The 15291-nt window shown below is 34.1% G+C and overlaps 2 protein-coding genes and 1 long non-coding RNA gene across 6 annotated transcripts; 1 reads left to right on the plus strand and 2 right to left on the minus strand.

The window, feature by feature from the left end:
- Window positions 1-1822: 1822 nt before the first annotated feature.
- On the minus strand, window positions 1823-9603 carry LOC117605393 (uncharacterized). 4 transcript variants are annotated; one of them, XR_013065252.1, is made up of 8 exons: window positions 9469-9603; window positions 9108-9273; window positions 8831-8995; window positions 6788-6836; window positions 6525-6691; window positions 5341-6044; window positions 4150-4336; window positions 1823-4048 (listed from the first exon to the last, which is right to left on the minus strand). It is a non-coding gene; the product is annotated as an uncharacterized LOC117605393 (long non-coding RNA). The 4 variants fall into 4 exon arrangements; XR_013065253.1 differs by having other exon boundaries at window positions 4150-4275; window positions 4367-6044; XR_013065251.1 differs by having other exon boundaries at window positions 1823-3349; window positions 3896-4048; window positions 4150-6044.
- On the plus strand, window positions 6683-11235 carry LOC117605387 (G-protein coupled receptor Mth2). Its single transcript, XM_034326667.2, has 6 exons — window positions 6683-7233; window positions 7810-8039; window positions 8760-8929; window positions 9026-9259; window positions 9477-9740; window positions 9924-11235. Exons 1-6 carry the CDS (start codon window positions 7120-7122, stop codon window positions 10406-10408), a joined length of 1497 nt encoding a protein of 498 aa, XP_034182558.2. The 5' UTR covers window positions 6683-7119; the 3' UTR covers window positions 10409-11235.
- Window positions 11236-11320: 85 nt separating this feature from the next.
- Window positions 11321-15210, minus strand: LOC117605388 (inositol polyphosphate 5-phosphatase K). Its single transcript, XM_034326668.2, has 9 exons — window positions 14564-15210; window positions 14249-14362; window positions 14106-14183; window positions 13874-14021; window positions 13630-13805; window positions 13336-13563; window positions 13117-13270; window positions 12853-13042; window positions 11321-12748 (listed from the first exon to the last, which is right to left on the minus strand). The coding sequence occupies exons 1-9, from the start codon at window positions 14587-14589 to the stop codon at window positions 12573-12575; spliced, it is 1290 nt and encodes a 429-aa protein (XP_034182559.2). The 5' UTR covers window positions 14590-15210; the 3' UTR covers window positions 11321-12572.
- Window positions 15211-15291: the final 81 nt, after the last annotated feature.

The raw sequence follows: 15291 nt of genomic DNA on the forward strand, positions 1-15291 counted from the left end.
ACAGAGTGTACCGAAGGTAACTTCGATTACAATAGTATCAACGATTTTAGCAGCATTAAAACAGAGAAAATTCTATCGATTAAATAGTTAATTAACCAGCAATCTATTTTCTCGTATCATTAATAAAATTAATTAAGACGACACTTTTTTACCCGTACGTTTCGCTTCTAATAGTAAACTATCAATCGACTAATTCAATTAAATGCTTCCAATTAAATAATCTTTCTCTATATGTATTAATAGAACATTACTACCCTTGATACTAATATTTTCAGTTTACACGTTACGTAGCTTGGACTTCGTTAATACATTTGTCGTTTCACGTGAAAAGGGAGGGAAAAAAAAGGGCTCCTGGTATTTTCTGGACGAAAGATTTACCCGTGTCCCCGACGTGGAACTAGTTTTCGATAAACGAGCACCTCCTCGTTAAGTGGCTCCACCGAAGGGGGCCGAAATCGTACTCACCCTATATCCCTGTACGTGAGCAACAGAGAGGACTTTATCAAAGTCGAAGAGAGAGGGTAGACGATGAAGAGGAAAACTGAGGTGAGACAGAGATAGAGAAATATTTTTATTAAAAGGAGGGAGGCAACGTAATGGTGGAAGAGGGACAGATTCACGGCGCAGTACACCGTGTCGGATGCTGATGCTGCATTAAGCCCCGTTTGCACTTCCGCCCTTCCATTCGCGAGCTTCGATCCTTTCATATGCTCCCTTTGCACCGCTACCACCGATTGTTTCCAATGATTTTTATTTTATATTATATCTCGGAGCTTTTGTACCGACTGTTTCCTTTATTTTTCAATGATAATATTGTAAAATTTTATTTCCACGTTTCAGTCTGATTGATTTGGTAATTGGTAGCAATTTATCAAATTTCCATTCATTCTTCTTTAATTTATCATCTAGCAAATTACTTAATTTTGCTCTACCGAAGAAATTCTACCCAAGGTAGACGATATTAAATGTTTCTATGAACAAGGCCCATGAAATTTCACAATGCAAAGGCTTGTTGCACTCGAGATCCATCGACAAACAATGGCACGGAGAGGGAAGTTGTAGTACGTAATCTTAAAACAGAATCCTCCGTAACGAAAGGACCATTGACTCTTCTAAGTGAATGCTGTGGAATTTATAATTCCGTCTGCAACTACCTAGAATCCTAGCGAATCTCAAGGAAAGGAAGATACGTAGAATTCCGGTTGATGGTATGGGAAACGGTTAGACGGCGTTAACTACAGGCTTTTTCTTTCTTTGCCAAGAAGCTAGTCTTCCTCGTGTTTGCCATTGACTTAAGACAAACTCACAAAGTATTCCAGCAAGGTCACGTGATGGACTTTGTCCAGGACGAGACGAGGGAGCATACATAGAAGGGAGACGTCACTGACCGTGGACGCACGCGAGACTCGCGACAATTTTGTCCACGACATAGCAGGAACTTCGTGCATCGGCAGATAAAGCGGAAGAATGCGGCCTCGGTGAACTCTGATTCGAGGAACACGTGCCTTTTACCATTTCCTATCAACCCTCGCTCTGGACCAACTAAACTAACGACCAGACAACTATGCTTCTCTTCAAAACCTGGCTGATGAGTATCCAAAGTTCATTTTATCCCTTCTTCAAGGTTCACATTGCGATACCGTAAACTATTCGACCTTCAAAGGCTGCACGATTCAGTGATATATAAGAAAAATAATTTAAAAAAGAAAATGGAAAATTTTTAATTAGGTACTTATAAAATTGTTGACCTATTCGACCACTGTTAATTTTTTTTTTTTTTTTTAAATAAAAATTGCTACTTGAAAATAAAGATAATCGACAGTATAAAAATATTGTTTCTATTACCCAAAATTCTCAGTGTTTTTAATTAAGTAGATAGAAGAATGGATGGTTTATTCATATGGAAATTCGATGACCACCCACACACGAGTGACGTGGCAGTCAAAGTGACTAAGTGAACTTATAAGTGAACTGTAGCATTTTTCTTTGGAAAATATATTTGGAAATGTGTTGAAAGCTTAATAGAGTATTTTGTTGGTAAAAAAAATCAATGTCTCTCCACCCTCGGACACGTTCAGTGTTACTAACAACCGAATCACATGAATGGCTTCCATCAGGTAATCCGAGGGAGTGTTCGGTCGACGAAATACCAGGGAAGTGTATTTGGGTTTTGATAGTGGATACAGTAGTTTGGCAGTGATTACGTGACGTAGATCAATTTTGATATTTGGAGAAATTTTGGAGAAATTTGGGAATTCATTCTTCCATTTTATTGCAAAAGAGATTGCCACCTTTCAGAGATCAGCAAATACTAATCAGTTGAAAAATCAATGTACGAGTAACGGGAATGAAATAAGGCTTCTCGAGATACAAAAAGGATATTCGAATTTCAGATTTGAATTTTTTAAGATAACAATTTGTATGTAGAAATCTATATGATCGGCTGAATGAACATAGAGGTTGGCAACACTCCTTGCTAGAGAGCATGGCGGTTCGTAAAGATTGCTGTTATTTTAAAGTTCAAAACGATGTAACTTTTCGATCGTTTCGCTAAAAATAAAAATAACGCGAAGATTAAAAGCTGATTCATGATTGATGTTTAGAAATGTAAATTCTGAGTTATTCGAATGCTAAGAACGATGCGAGTTAATATAACTTCATCCAGAGTTAATTTTACCATTCCTGTTTACAAATGTCAAACCTACGTCTACAAGATAGATCGTTCAAATTAATAACAAACGTAAATGCATATGAAAAATCAAAGATGCATATTTAATGAAGCTGCAGCAAAAAGAACTGCGATTAATAATGTATTATAAAAATTACTTGACTGGTTTTCAAAAATGGAACGTTGAATAAATTTAAAAACCAATAAAACAAATGAAAGAAAAAAATTACCCGCATCATGAATCATTGCTTTGGATTATTTTTATATTCCATAGAATGTATCATGGTGACTAATTTTCCTATTGTAGCATAATATTGTTACAAACGTAGGAACAAATAAACATGCTATTAAAAGCAACTCGCGGGATAACGTAAACGGTGGATCCAAATTTGGCTCAACAACATCGTTGGCAGGTACACAACTGCCAGTAAAAACACAAAGAAATACGCACATTCGTCTGACTGTTGGTTGCTACTTCCTGATCGCTACAGGTGGCCTGGTAAAACCCTCTTCTGGGTTTAGCACGCCTACACGATCCAAGACGTCATTGGATTTTCTCTGGTCCAAGCTATCCGGTGCCGTTCTCTTGTTCGATTTCGTTGAGGCCAACGTAAGCTCGCCGTAGAGACGTTCGTTGCGTCAATCTCTAAATCTAAATTTCATTCGACTTCGAGGAAGAAGCTGAAATTTCCAAAGTATTTAGAGTGTTCGATGAATCAACATTCTACAATAATACCACAATAGTAATATCGTAAATTCTATTATCCGCGGAACCGCATAACGAGATTTTACTTCGAATCTTCTGTTCAGTCTTATCGAGGTTCTTTGATTCTCAGAAGCCCTCGACTGGGTCTAATTAGACCCAACTTTTCACAACCAACAGGGGAAAGTTGTGCTTTATATAAAAAAAAGTTGTAGCTGCAATAGAGAAATGGAGAACCCAGGGTGAAGATAGGGAGATCCTTGCCTAGATACTCCTACCCCTTATTGTACATCTATTTAACTAAGGGAAGCCTAAGAAGAAAAATGATAAAAAAAGAGCCTACAGGATAATTTCAGAAGAACACATCGCCTTTTTGGGATTGTTTCTCCGGCAATGTCTGTTTTATCAGTGTATGTATTCAACTTTCTTCTGAATACATATACATTGACGTCAGAAATTGTTTTCACCGTGAACATCGCGTATTTTACGTAGAATTGACGAGCCACTTAGGAATTTAATTGCACCTGACGACGTCCGTCTTCTTCAACGGTTCGATGATAACTGTCAAAGTCGAGAAGTACCCAACCGATCGATCACGTTTCTAGACTGCACGTGATTCACTGCCTGAAACTTATGCTTTTCAAGGATTTTTCCTTTTTCATTATCTTCGTGTATCGCTGAAAGTTTCAAAATGAAATTAATTTCACTGTTTAAAAGAGTTGATCGTTTATGGCCAAAAGGGTTAATTTAAAGTCAAGTGTAGAAATGAAAAGTGTACCATTGGTCATTAAAGTCGATCAAATGAACTGACGAATTTTTCATCTTATATTTGGACTGGATGAAGTCAAAGATAATATTTTTCTGCTTCTGCTACCTTTCTAAATTTATCGTTGGTGATTAACCTCTGTAACGTAACGTAAACTTCGAAAATCACGGTACGTGATCGTATTACGTACGTACTCGGTCTGGAATTTTCATGTAAGAATTATAATTACCATTGTGAGAAATAAAGGAAAAATGTACGGAATGTTGACTTTTGTCGGAAGCAAAAATGAAATCTGAATTCTGACTTTCTAGGGTTGAAGAGTACTCCATAAGGAGTAAATGTCTTGCAAGTGTCCGCGATTTTGCTGAAATTAGAATTGGCACGGCTCGAGATGCACCCTGCGGATTTGCAAACTGCAAATATCACGAAAATGAAGGAAAATCTGCGCGTACAGTGGATCGACGGTGCAATCAGTTCGTAGAAACGGATCGGCGAAACTTACAATTCGCAGAAAGGTATTTGTAAGTTCAAAATTGAAGCTTCTTCGTGACGAGCAACTGTATTCGCGGTTATAACTCACGCCTACGTCATATCATCACCGATAGCGGAAAAATTTTCCCGATATTACGTCATTATTTCGATATCAGTTCGATGGTATTTTTTTATGAAGGTGGACAGGGAAATTGCAAAACGGCAACATATTACCGTGCGATCAATGGACAGACGATTCGTGACATTATTCTCATATTTTCTCAATGAACGAATTGCATAGATCGTTCGAGGATCTATATAAATGCAGAAGAACTTAATTGTATCATTCGTACATTCAGATCATCGAAAAATTTGTTCAACGATACTATTTTATTTTAAGTTGGTTGTTACCGATGACCAAAGCTTCAAATGCAATGTAATTGAATAATTAATAAGAAAAAATGGAAGACAAATTTTGAATAACATCACAATTACAATAATTCCAAAAATTAATAAATTCAAGTCTCAAGTTTAGAAAATCAGCCATTTGTGTCTGATTATTACACCAATTTTGGAATATCCAATTCGTCCATTTTCATAGTAATAATTATAGAGGGTATTCCTGTGACACACCCATATAGTTAATGACATCATTAATAAGTCAATACAAGAAATCACTGATCATCGATAAATTAATGAGTAGGCTGTGATAACGATCATGACAATCCTTACATTTTTTATTCCTCTTCTTATTTTAAGTACTGCCCTTGCTTTGGAAAGCAGATTGAAGAAAATATCTAACGGAAGTGTTATAATTACGACACCTGGCTGAATCTCTGGCGGTGTATGCATCATACGAGTAATCGTGCACCGATAGATAAAGGCTTGCTGGTTCGAAGAGTGCGGTCAGTATGGTCCCGGACGCCGATCTGTGAACCACGTGAACATCATCAAGATCCATTCTCCGTTACGTGATCCAGTGTCTTCTTCAGTGAACGTGATTCAAAGTTGTACGAAAATTATTTATACCGTTGGACGGTCTGTTTTCGTGTCTTTGAAAATTCGTGTTAAACTTTGCCTTCGTATAGTTTTTACCTGTTCCTCTAATAGTGCCAATTACCATAGGGTACCAATGTTAATTATGTCTGAATAAATTGATCTGGATGGTAAACAATTGTCAATAGGTATGTTTTAATAAAATGGCCTTGTTTCTTTTTCTAAAGGTGTCCTTTGAATTCTGTGTGATTGATGAAGGTCTTAATAATTTCTTGAATGAAAGCGAACGAAAAAACCGGTATACTTTTTAGTACTTTCTTCGATGAAACAGCAAGAATTATAGGTCAACAACTGTTCATTTATCAAACTTTCTTTTCGAGATAAAGTCGATCCTTTTCTACTTGGTCCCTTAACTTGTTTGCAGACGAAGGTTTCTTAAGCTTGGTGACGATTATACGAGTAAAATGTTATTTAATTAAAATAAATTCTTAGATTTGTAGCTTTGTAACTTTGTACATTTTTTAAATTTATAATATTAACTAAAATCTTTTCCTTGGACCTCAGAAACTTCATTAATATTACAATAATTAACCTTCTAAATTAATTCTAACAATAAGATGGCTAAAAACGTACCCAGATAATTGCATGAAAATGATAAAAGAATTTAGAAAATATGGAGTCATTCTCCATGTAACACAATTATTGTCTAATTGTAGATCTACCCATCAAGATTGCACTTTGAACTGACAGATCCGACGAAAGATAGAAGACAAATATTTTCAATCGAACGGAGTAAAACATCAAGAACACTTTGCTTCGCCAAGTCAATACATAGATGCTCAAGGAAAAGATGAAGAAGAAATACATGTTCTGTTATCAAAGTTAATACTGCGCCAATGGAGCGTTATTATCTTACTTACCGTTCAGTCTTTAATCGATAGCAGGAAAATAATCAGGAAAGGAGATCTTGTATATCTGATAGAGCTTTGGAATTTCATTTACCCGGTTGAATCTATACCAGGAGACCTTCAACATCCTTCCGGCTTCAATGCTAGTCTTTGTGAAATTCACGAAACAAGATTATCTTCTGAAAAGTGTATATTAATCAATTAAATTATATTCTATTAGAACCAAAGAAAAAAGTAACATTCAACGAAAGAAATTTCTAAAAAGAAAAATTTACCTTTTGAAAGGTGCATAGTCTTCACAGAAATATATTACTTCCAGTGGAACTATAAAAAAAAAAAAATTGCTATAAAAAATCGGTGAATCGAAAATTAAAACAATGATACTGAAGCATCAAATACTAAGAACATTTAATTTTTTTGCAATTTTTGATACCTAAAGTGTACCAAGTACTCTTTTTTATTCACGAAAAAGAATAGACACTGGCATATAATTTGGACCTTTAAAAGCTTTTCGGAACGAAAAAACCAGGGAATCTAGTTCTATTAAACGTTTGAAAAGCGTTTTACGACAATATTTGCCGAACGTATAAACAGATTTCGAGGAAAGATGTCTGGAAATTCTAAAAAGCTTTCGCTGCTACTGTACGTTCTTCTGTGTGACCTGGCGATTTGCATGGTTCGTACGGGCGATAAAATGCCAACGATGTATTCGATTCCTTTGGTACGTATAACTATAATAATCAAAGCATAATACAATAATAATCTTTCAAATATGAAAATAGATCTTTCAATTTATAATTCAAATATGAACTTATAGATCAAATATAGACTTTATTTAGTGTATCATTGAATTTTGAAATTTATGTTTTTAACACAGTTTCATGCTTCATTGATCGTATGGCCTTTTGCAATATAAAAAGATCTCTATGGAAAAAATAACTATTGAATCTTCGAAATTGTAGTCTAATGAATCAGTTAGTTAAAATTGACCAAAATAATACCAAAACGATCTACGTGCGAAAAATATAGATCTTTGTATATTTGTAAAGTTATTTTTGAGGACTTTGCTACGCATCTACATATAGCTATCTTTGAAGTATTAGAACTTCGAGTTTTCTTTTTTGTTATACAAGCATCATTTAACTTGTAAATGTTCATGGAAATTTTATTAACTTGCACAGACTTCCTTTGAAGATTAGAGGAAACTCTGAGGCATGTGATAATTATAAATTAGTCGATAAAAAGAGATTTACCAATTTAGATTAAAACATGAAAATCGTTTTACATTATTTTACAGCAAAATAGGACATCTATACCGGAGAAATATAAAAATTTACCACTGGTTGGAAAATGTTGCCCAGAGGGGGAGGTTTTAATGAAACAAAAGGGTTGCATGACTGTGGATCCATCGACAATTCATACTTTCTCACCTCTTTTTAGTAAATTTAATAAAAGCGGATGTGAGGTCCCGGGTAAAAAACAAAACACGTTCGTCGCAATTGTTGGAAATCCTTGCAAATATAAAAAGTGAGTATTTGCGCGTTAATGCATCAGGAAATAAAACTCTGAAATATGAGAGGATAAAGTCTGCCTATAATTTGAATGTTATTCATCATTCTATTTTGATTTCAAAATTGGAAATTTTTAATATTTTGAAGGCTGCACATTTTAATTATTTGACAAATAATTACCTATGTAATGTTTGTGTATTAGAAGTACATCCTAATCGCTTTATCAAAATACTTTCGATTTAATCCCTCTAATACAAGTTTTACAATGTTTTCTAATAAAGATATCCTTTCAATGGGTTCAATAATCTACAAGCAACTTATCTGTTTACATAATGAATATTTTATAATTTATCTTTTTTCAATGCTTCTAAAAATAGATTGATAATATTGAAAAAATGTATTTATCTCTAATCTCACATACCAAATGATTCGTTACAAATAAGGAAAAATTTTTCATTCAAGGAAAAATTTGTCTAATCTGAATGCAGACTGAAAAATAACGAATTTCAAATTAATTACTAAACTGAAATTTATCCTGCTAAATTTCGAAAAAATACAATACGAAACAAAATTATATGAATAATACAATATTCTATTTTGATATCTCTAAAGAAAAATCATTTTTATAAATCATTCTAAAGAATGAATTAAATTTATATTTAAATTGATATTCGTAAATTTGAAATGTTAAATGAAAAATAAGGCATTATAAAAATAATGATGTACTTCCTTTCAGATATATTTTAAATCCCAATGACACCATCTTAGATTCCAATTATTTATTACTAAATGGATCAGTGTTCGCACCTTATCAAGAGCAGATGATGATGATGAATCCTGGGGTTGATTATTGCATGGAAATTGTTCCGAAATTAGGACTCAAAACTTTTGCGTGCTTTTCTGAAGGTAACTAAACAAGAACACCTTAAATCCTTTACACTCGATCGACGCCTTATATAATTTACTTGACAACTGCAAAATGTGCAATATTAATCGTTTCAGATCGAGTAATAGTAGCTGCGGACTCGCGATTTACAATTTACGCCTGCGGGCTTTTAATATCGGTGCCATTCTTAATCCTCACCATTCTGGCGTATTCCATCACTCCAAAATTAAGGGACGTTTTTGGAAAAGCATTGTGTCGTTACTGTGGTTGTTTAGCATTGGCTTTTATCACTTTAGCAATCACGCAATTGGGAAGCTTGCATCTATCGAGCGAAACTTGTACCAGTATAGGTAAGAAGACAATTCTAAAAAATTAATTTTATGTTAGAATTAAAGGAAAAAGATAATATAAAATGTCAGAAACTTTAGAATATTAAACAAAAGTGTGTTAAGATTCCAATTTTCTCCAAGTATACTAGAAACCCCCTATGGGATGCCATAAAATGATACCATCTAAGGGTTAATGCTCGTTTGAAATCAGTTAAGAAAGAATAATTAACTTTTCTAGCATTCGTCATCCAGTTCTCCTTCGTCGCATGCTTCTTCTGGCTAAATGTGATGTGCATCGAAATGTGGTCCCTGGTGCGTAGCCACGTTGATCGTGATACCTACAGAAGAATGAAACCAAAAACGTTATTCTTCTGGTACTCTTTATGGTGTTGGGGTCCCTCGGTGATACTTATCCTCGTCTCGATGATTATGGATCTGAGCCCGACGATACCAGCGACTTATGTGAAGCCAAACTTCAGCAAGGAGAGCTGCCAGTTCAAATGTAAGTCAAATAAGATTTTTAAACTCGATAAGCTCAGGATACTTGTACGATTTTCTATTAATGTATCTAGTATAGCCTTCATGGCATTCGCGATGATTTTCAAAATATTCCTAAAATCCATGTCACCCCCGCCTTCCATTTACTAAAATTTATTATAATTCTCTCTTTTTTTATAATTTCCAGCGAGCGGCAAATCAATGCCATACTTCTACGTGCCGGTCGGACTGCTGCTTCTAGAAAACGTGATTCTCTTCGCCCTGACATTTATCAAACTGACGAAATATCAGAAGGATCTTGATTTGAGACGTCTGGCGAGAAATCAAGAATCCGATCGGCTCGATCGAAGATTCCTTCGACGTTTGATGAGAACAACGTTAGTTTGCTTGATAGTCTTTTTCCTTATGGGTCTGAATTGGACAATGGAGTTGATATCCTGGTTCGTCCACGGGAATTCCTTTGACTGGTCCACCTTCGACCTCGTCAATGCTCTGCAGGGTGTCCTTGTGTTCGGTTTGTTCGTTCTACGAAGGCCACCGAGAGATTTCGTTTGGCACCGAATACAACAGCTTCGTGGCAAGGACGTAGCTGAACCCGAAAGTAGCATGGAATTGTATTTGCTTCCTATAATGAACGGTGATTCTGCGTCTAGACAAACGATCATTCCGTGAAACTAGTTTTCCATCTCTTCTTAATCAACTGCCTCAAGATATTTTAAAAGTTCTGTTGAAGAGACATCATTGTGAGTGACTTCGTTTCGTGAAGTATGGATTCGAAGATTCTGATCAATCTGTTAGATATTAGAAATTTATTCAATTATTTATTGCGTGAGTGAATGGACAGATGAGAATCGTTCTTGAAATATTTACAATTCATTGTACAAAGTACATGGAAGATTGGTTACTACACTTGACAATTTTGATTATCTTTGTTATTTGCAGAGCTACATCAGTAGCAAACTTTAGATCTACAAAATCAAATGAGACTTGAAAAATTCATTTTACCATAAGTCCAGAGTATATTTTATAAATCAACAACGAATACCTGAGCTATTGTAGTTTAAAACAGCTTAAGAATACTTCACACGGGTATTAAAATTTTTTTTGGCATAGCATGTTTCTCAAGAACTTCTCGGTTATATAAAAACATTCACAACCCGTTTTATAATAACATATGCAAGTTGTGGTGTTTGTAGATTGCATAACAGTGAGAAGTTGGATAGTATCGTGATTTTACGTTGAATGCACACATTCTGCGAATCTTGTACAGTAACATTAATTACTTTTAGATACATAATTTTCCCGAGTGCATGACACATCATTAATTAAGAGTTTAGTCTTGCTAGCACGTATATAGCTCCACTTGCCATTCATGATATAGATTAAAAACTCACGTCTGGTGAAATAAAGTGTTATCAGATTGTCATTAGGAATACAATAAGACAATAATTCATAGAAATTATAAACGTTTGTAATTTAATCGAGCGGATATATTATTTATTGTAATTTGTTATTTATTGTACTGTTATTTAAGTTATTTACTTAAGATTAAGGTAATTCATTAAATGTCTTCTTTAAAAATATTGTTCTTTATTTTGTATCCCCTTTTTCATACCACAGCGTATATTTGTTCGTTTTCATTGCGTTTCTATCGCGCTATAAAAATAAAACAGCGTAGGTTTGTACAACCAAACCATCATAACAATTCGCCAACCCAATCAAAAGGTTTTCTAAAACTAACGATTATTATCTATTCGGTGCTTACACGTACGTCAGGTGCGTAAGAACACGTTAGCACACTCTTAATAAGCTCTATAGAGTAAGACAATTAAGCACTAGTGCCTGTGGGTGGTAACCCAACAGCAAAAACCAGGTACCAAAAGTAACTTTTGAACATCAATCAAAAAATTGGTTAAGATATGAATTCTTTCCTGTCTTCCGGGAACGTCCTTTTACGTCTACTTATGTCTTTTCTACATTCCTGTATGCCTCAGCAGATACTGCCACCGTTAAATTCATACATAAATTTTGTTAATTTCATGAGAGTTTATATAGAAAAAAGTTCAATTCCTAAAATTAAATATACGCTCAGTTAAAAAAAATGTATTATAAAAAAATGATTTTATACTGTATAAATAAATAAAAAAGAATTGTCCTGTAAAATGTACGTTATCTACTGAAAAATACAGTAACATACTAACTCGATCTTATTTTAATCACAATTTGGTAAAATCTTACGTTTACATTCCTAATTTTGACAATGTGTTGTGATCTAAAATTGTATAGCGTGTAAACCCTTTGTGGTCCTTCCAACGATTATCATTTTAGTTGCCCTGTTAAAGTAGATGCTACTTATAGGAACTAAAAGAGGCTATAGTTTAGTAAAGATTACTCTTCTGTAATATCGTTTTGCTAAAAAGTATTCACTTTTAAAAATATACATATATGTCACAGTTGATTATGTAAGATTAAATATATCACAGAATACTCTTCAAATTTCTTTATGTTTTCACACCATAATTCGTTCCAATTTCTCGAACGATTTTGTATAATTATTCAAAGTACTAAAGGTAGTCAATATATCCTTTGAACATTTTTCAGACAGAAGATAATGCTCTAATTTATTAAATCTTGGTAAAAAGATAAAGAAATATTGGACCTCAAAGAGTTATATTCAAATAATGCATTCTTTTGTCATTAAATAAAGCTACTCACGTGAGTCTGACAACTAAACGCGCGCATATTGCAACAACTTATCAGTTACACATTAAGAATCTATAATAAGCAGGTATCATCTGTAATTGTTATTATGTTTAAATAAATATTAAAAAGGTTATCAAGTTGGTCTATGGTGTCCTGGAAATGGAGGACTAACTCCTAAAATTCCAATAAGATTTCCCCGTTGAGCAACATAAACCAACTGATACATTCCTGGTGAGCGAAGAGCGGTGTCGCTGAAGTAAATTCGCTCCGTGATGGCGTGAGGTTCGGAAGGAACCGGAGACGATTTACCTAACATAAACCTTTATCATAAACTAGTAAAAATAACTGCGATGTATCAGCAACGATAACAACTGATAATCATGTCCGATAAATGGATCAGGATTAAATCTTACCTCGACCTACATATTCGTACACAATGTATTCGTCTAGACTGGAAAATTCGTTGTGGAAAAGTCCTACCCAATCTCCGCTAGCGGGTATAGCATTTCCCAATAATCTGTATGAAACCGAATTTTCTTCATCTATAAACCATGCTGTCACAGGTTGAAATTCTACACCATGATCCTCCACACCGGGTCTAATCTATAAATGTCATTAATTTTTTAAGCTTAACAAGTCATTTGTAGTTTTTAATATCACGACAATAACAATATTACAATAATATCAAATTCCCCTGTGACAGGTTTATGGTCTGATTGTACATAATCGAACTGACTCTTGTAATTACGCTGAGTAGCGCCAAGCTTAACATTGTCATAAACATCGGCATTTACTTTGTACAAAATTCTATCAGTCCATGATGGTCGTCGCCTGTATACAAAATTTGTAAGTAAGAGTTATCAGTAAGTAATATTATGAAAATAAATTCTCCTTACTTGAGATCAAATTCTTGAGATGAAAACTCATATTTGTAAGTAGGTGGGAATGTAATAGAATTTTCATGCAATTCGGCAAAAGCGTCACCGTTCTCCATTACCGCCTTTAATTGATCTCTTGCCAATAAAGGTTTAAATTGATTTTTCTTAACTAATAAATCAATATCTGTGGCAGTTAGATCTTCTCCGTTTAATCGAAAATTTAGATCACCAATCCAAAATACATAACTGAAAGGTTGCTGTTATTTACGCCAGTTGTTATATTATACTACTCTATTGAAATACCATACTCACTCATGAAATAATATTTTAGAAGTATCTGGACTAGTATAACTATGATTTGTGAGTATTGTATTATAATCCATAATTCTATCTGCCAGTAAATGATCATGTGGAGTCAAGTGTGTATTTACTACACACATACTAACCCCATATATATTCAGTCTTACACTGACTGCCCCCTTATTACCCTAAAAACAACATATTTTTATTTAAAGGTATTAGAAAAATATGGTGCACAATTCAAATTCTGTCTTACCCACATGCCTCCAAATCCTGTCTTAGTATATTGAGCTTCTATTAATCTTAAATGAGTAATATGCTTTCTCAAGCAAAAAACATTTAAGACAAGACCCTGTAAACGCTGTGTACGTATTTTTACATAATCATATTTCTTTAATATTTCTCTGTAAAAATTTAAAAAAGATGAAGGTCTCTTAAAGGCTTGATTATTAATATATGGGAATAGAGCAACTTTCTAATTTGCACACCTAAAAGATTTAGTCCATGGATCCTCAAAGAATATGTCTAATACCATATTTTGTGGTTGAGCTTTAACTTCCTGCAACCTAGAATTTATAAACTCAGTTATCTTATTAGTAATGCATACATTTCATATGTTTTACATGTATACCCAATGTAATATAAATCTGGCAAGTTTTTTGATGTAGCTGGACCACAATCAAGAAGTCGATGCAAATCTTCTTCAGGATATTTAGTTGCCACATTCCATGTAACAAAATAAATCCTAAAATGCATAATAAACACATGTTAATAAAATTATTTACAATTAAATTAGGATAAGTTTTTCAGTTGTCATTTAAGATTTAATTCATCATTTAATTACAAAACATGAGAATGAAATTTTAATGTGAAACTATACAAAAAAAGAATCAAGAAATAATTTATACTTAACTGAAGCAAGAAATATTAAGTAACTTCCACTTACCTAAGATGATCTGATTTACCAGCCATTTTTAAGACAATATTATCTAAATTTACAAAGATTTCACTAAAATCTATGCAACTTTTTTAGCATTTGAGCACAGGTTATACTCCACTGACTGTGCAGTATCTGTCACAACAGTTTACAGGTTAAGAAATAGTGTATGGAATGGCAAGAATTTCTCAGTCGTAGACATGCATTTAAGTATTATTTTTAGATAATTCAATCGATGAATTACAAAAGTTATGTATGTTTTCCATCAGAATGCAGCAAAACGACTACTTATGGAACCATACTGTTGACAGTTGAAAAGAAAGTAAGATTCCCCTCCAACCAAGCTCGGCACGTGACGTCAAGAAAGCAACCTGCCATTTATTGTCATCGAATACATTACGCATTTACTACATATACGCAAGTGCGTAATCATTGTATGGACAGTAACGTAGTAAGTTTGAATATGTAGTAGGTTTTTATTAATGACGTGTTCCACCATGTCGATCGCTTGCAATTGACTGCCGTTTTTGCAACGTCGAACAGTCAATCCTCCACCGATCTTCTCTTGTTCGGGTGTCTAGAATATTCTGGGGAATATTCCAGAACACAAAATATGTACAGTAAAAGCTGGATATATGCAACAAACATTGGGACCCAGACGTTGCATATATCCAGTCGAGGTGTCGATTCTGGGCATTTAATGTTGCATATATCCAGCCGAGGTGTCGATTCTGGGC

This window comes from Osmia lignaria, chromosome 3 (assembly GCF_051020975.1).
Source record: "Osmia lignaria lignaria isolate PbOS001 chromosome 3, iyOsmLign1, whole genome shotgun sequence".
NCBI classification, from domain to species: domain Eukaryota; kingdom Metazoa; phylum Arthropoda; class Insecta; order Hymenoptera; family Megachilidae; genus Osmia; species Osmia lignaria.

Bases quoted from the DNA above. Each gene is read 5' to 3' on its own strand.
- LOC117605388 (XM_034326668.2), bottom strand. From the start codon at position 14,589: ATGGCTGGTAAATCAGATCATCTTAG. The intron at 14,022-14,105 runs GTGTGCAAATTA...AAATTTTTACAG, and splicing joins CCATGGACTAAATCTTTTAG to AGAAATATTAAAGAAATATG. The intron at 13,564-13,629 runs GTGAGTATGGTA...GCAACCTTTCAG, and splicing joins TCTAAAATATTATTTCATGA to TTATGTATTTTGGATTGGTG.
- LOC117605387 (XM_034326667.2), top strand. From the start codon at position 7,120: ATGTCTGGAAATTCTAAAAAGCTTTCGCTGCTACTGTACGTTCTTCTG. The intron at 8,930-9,025 runs GTAACTAAACAA...TAATCGTTTCAG, and splicing joins TTTTGCGTGCTTTTCTGAAG to ATCGAGTAATAGTAGCTGCG. The intron at 9,741-9,923 runs GTAAGTCAAATA...TATAATTTCCAG, and splicing joins GGAGAGCTGCCAGTTCAAAT to CGAGCGGCAAATCAATGCCA.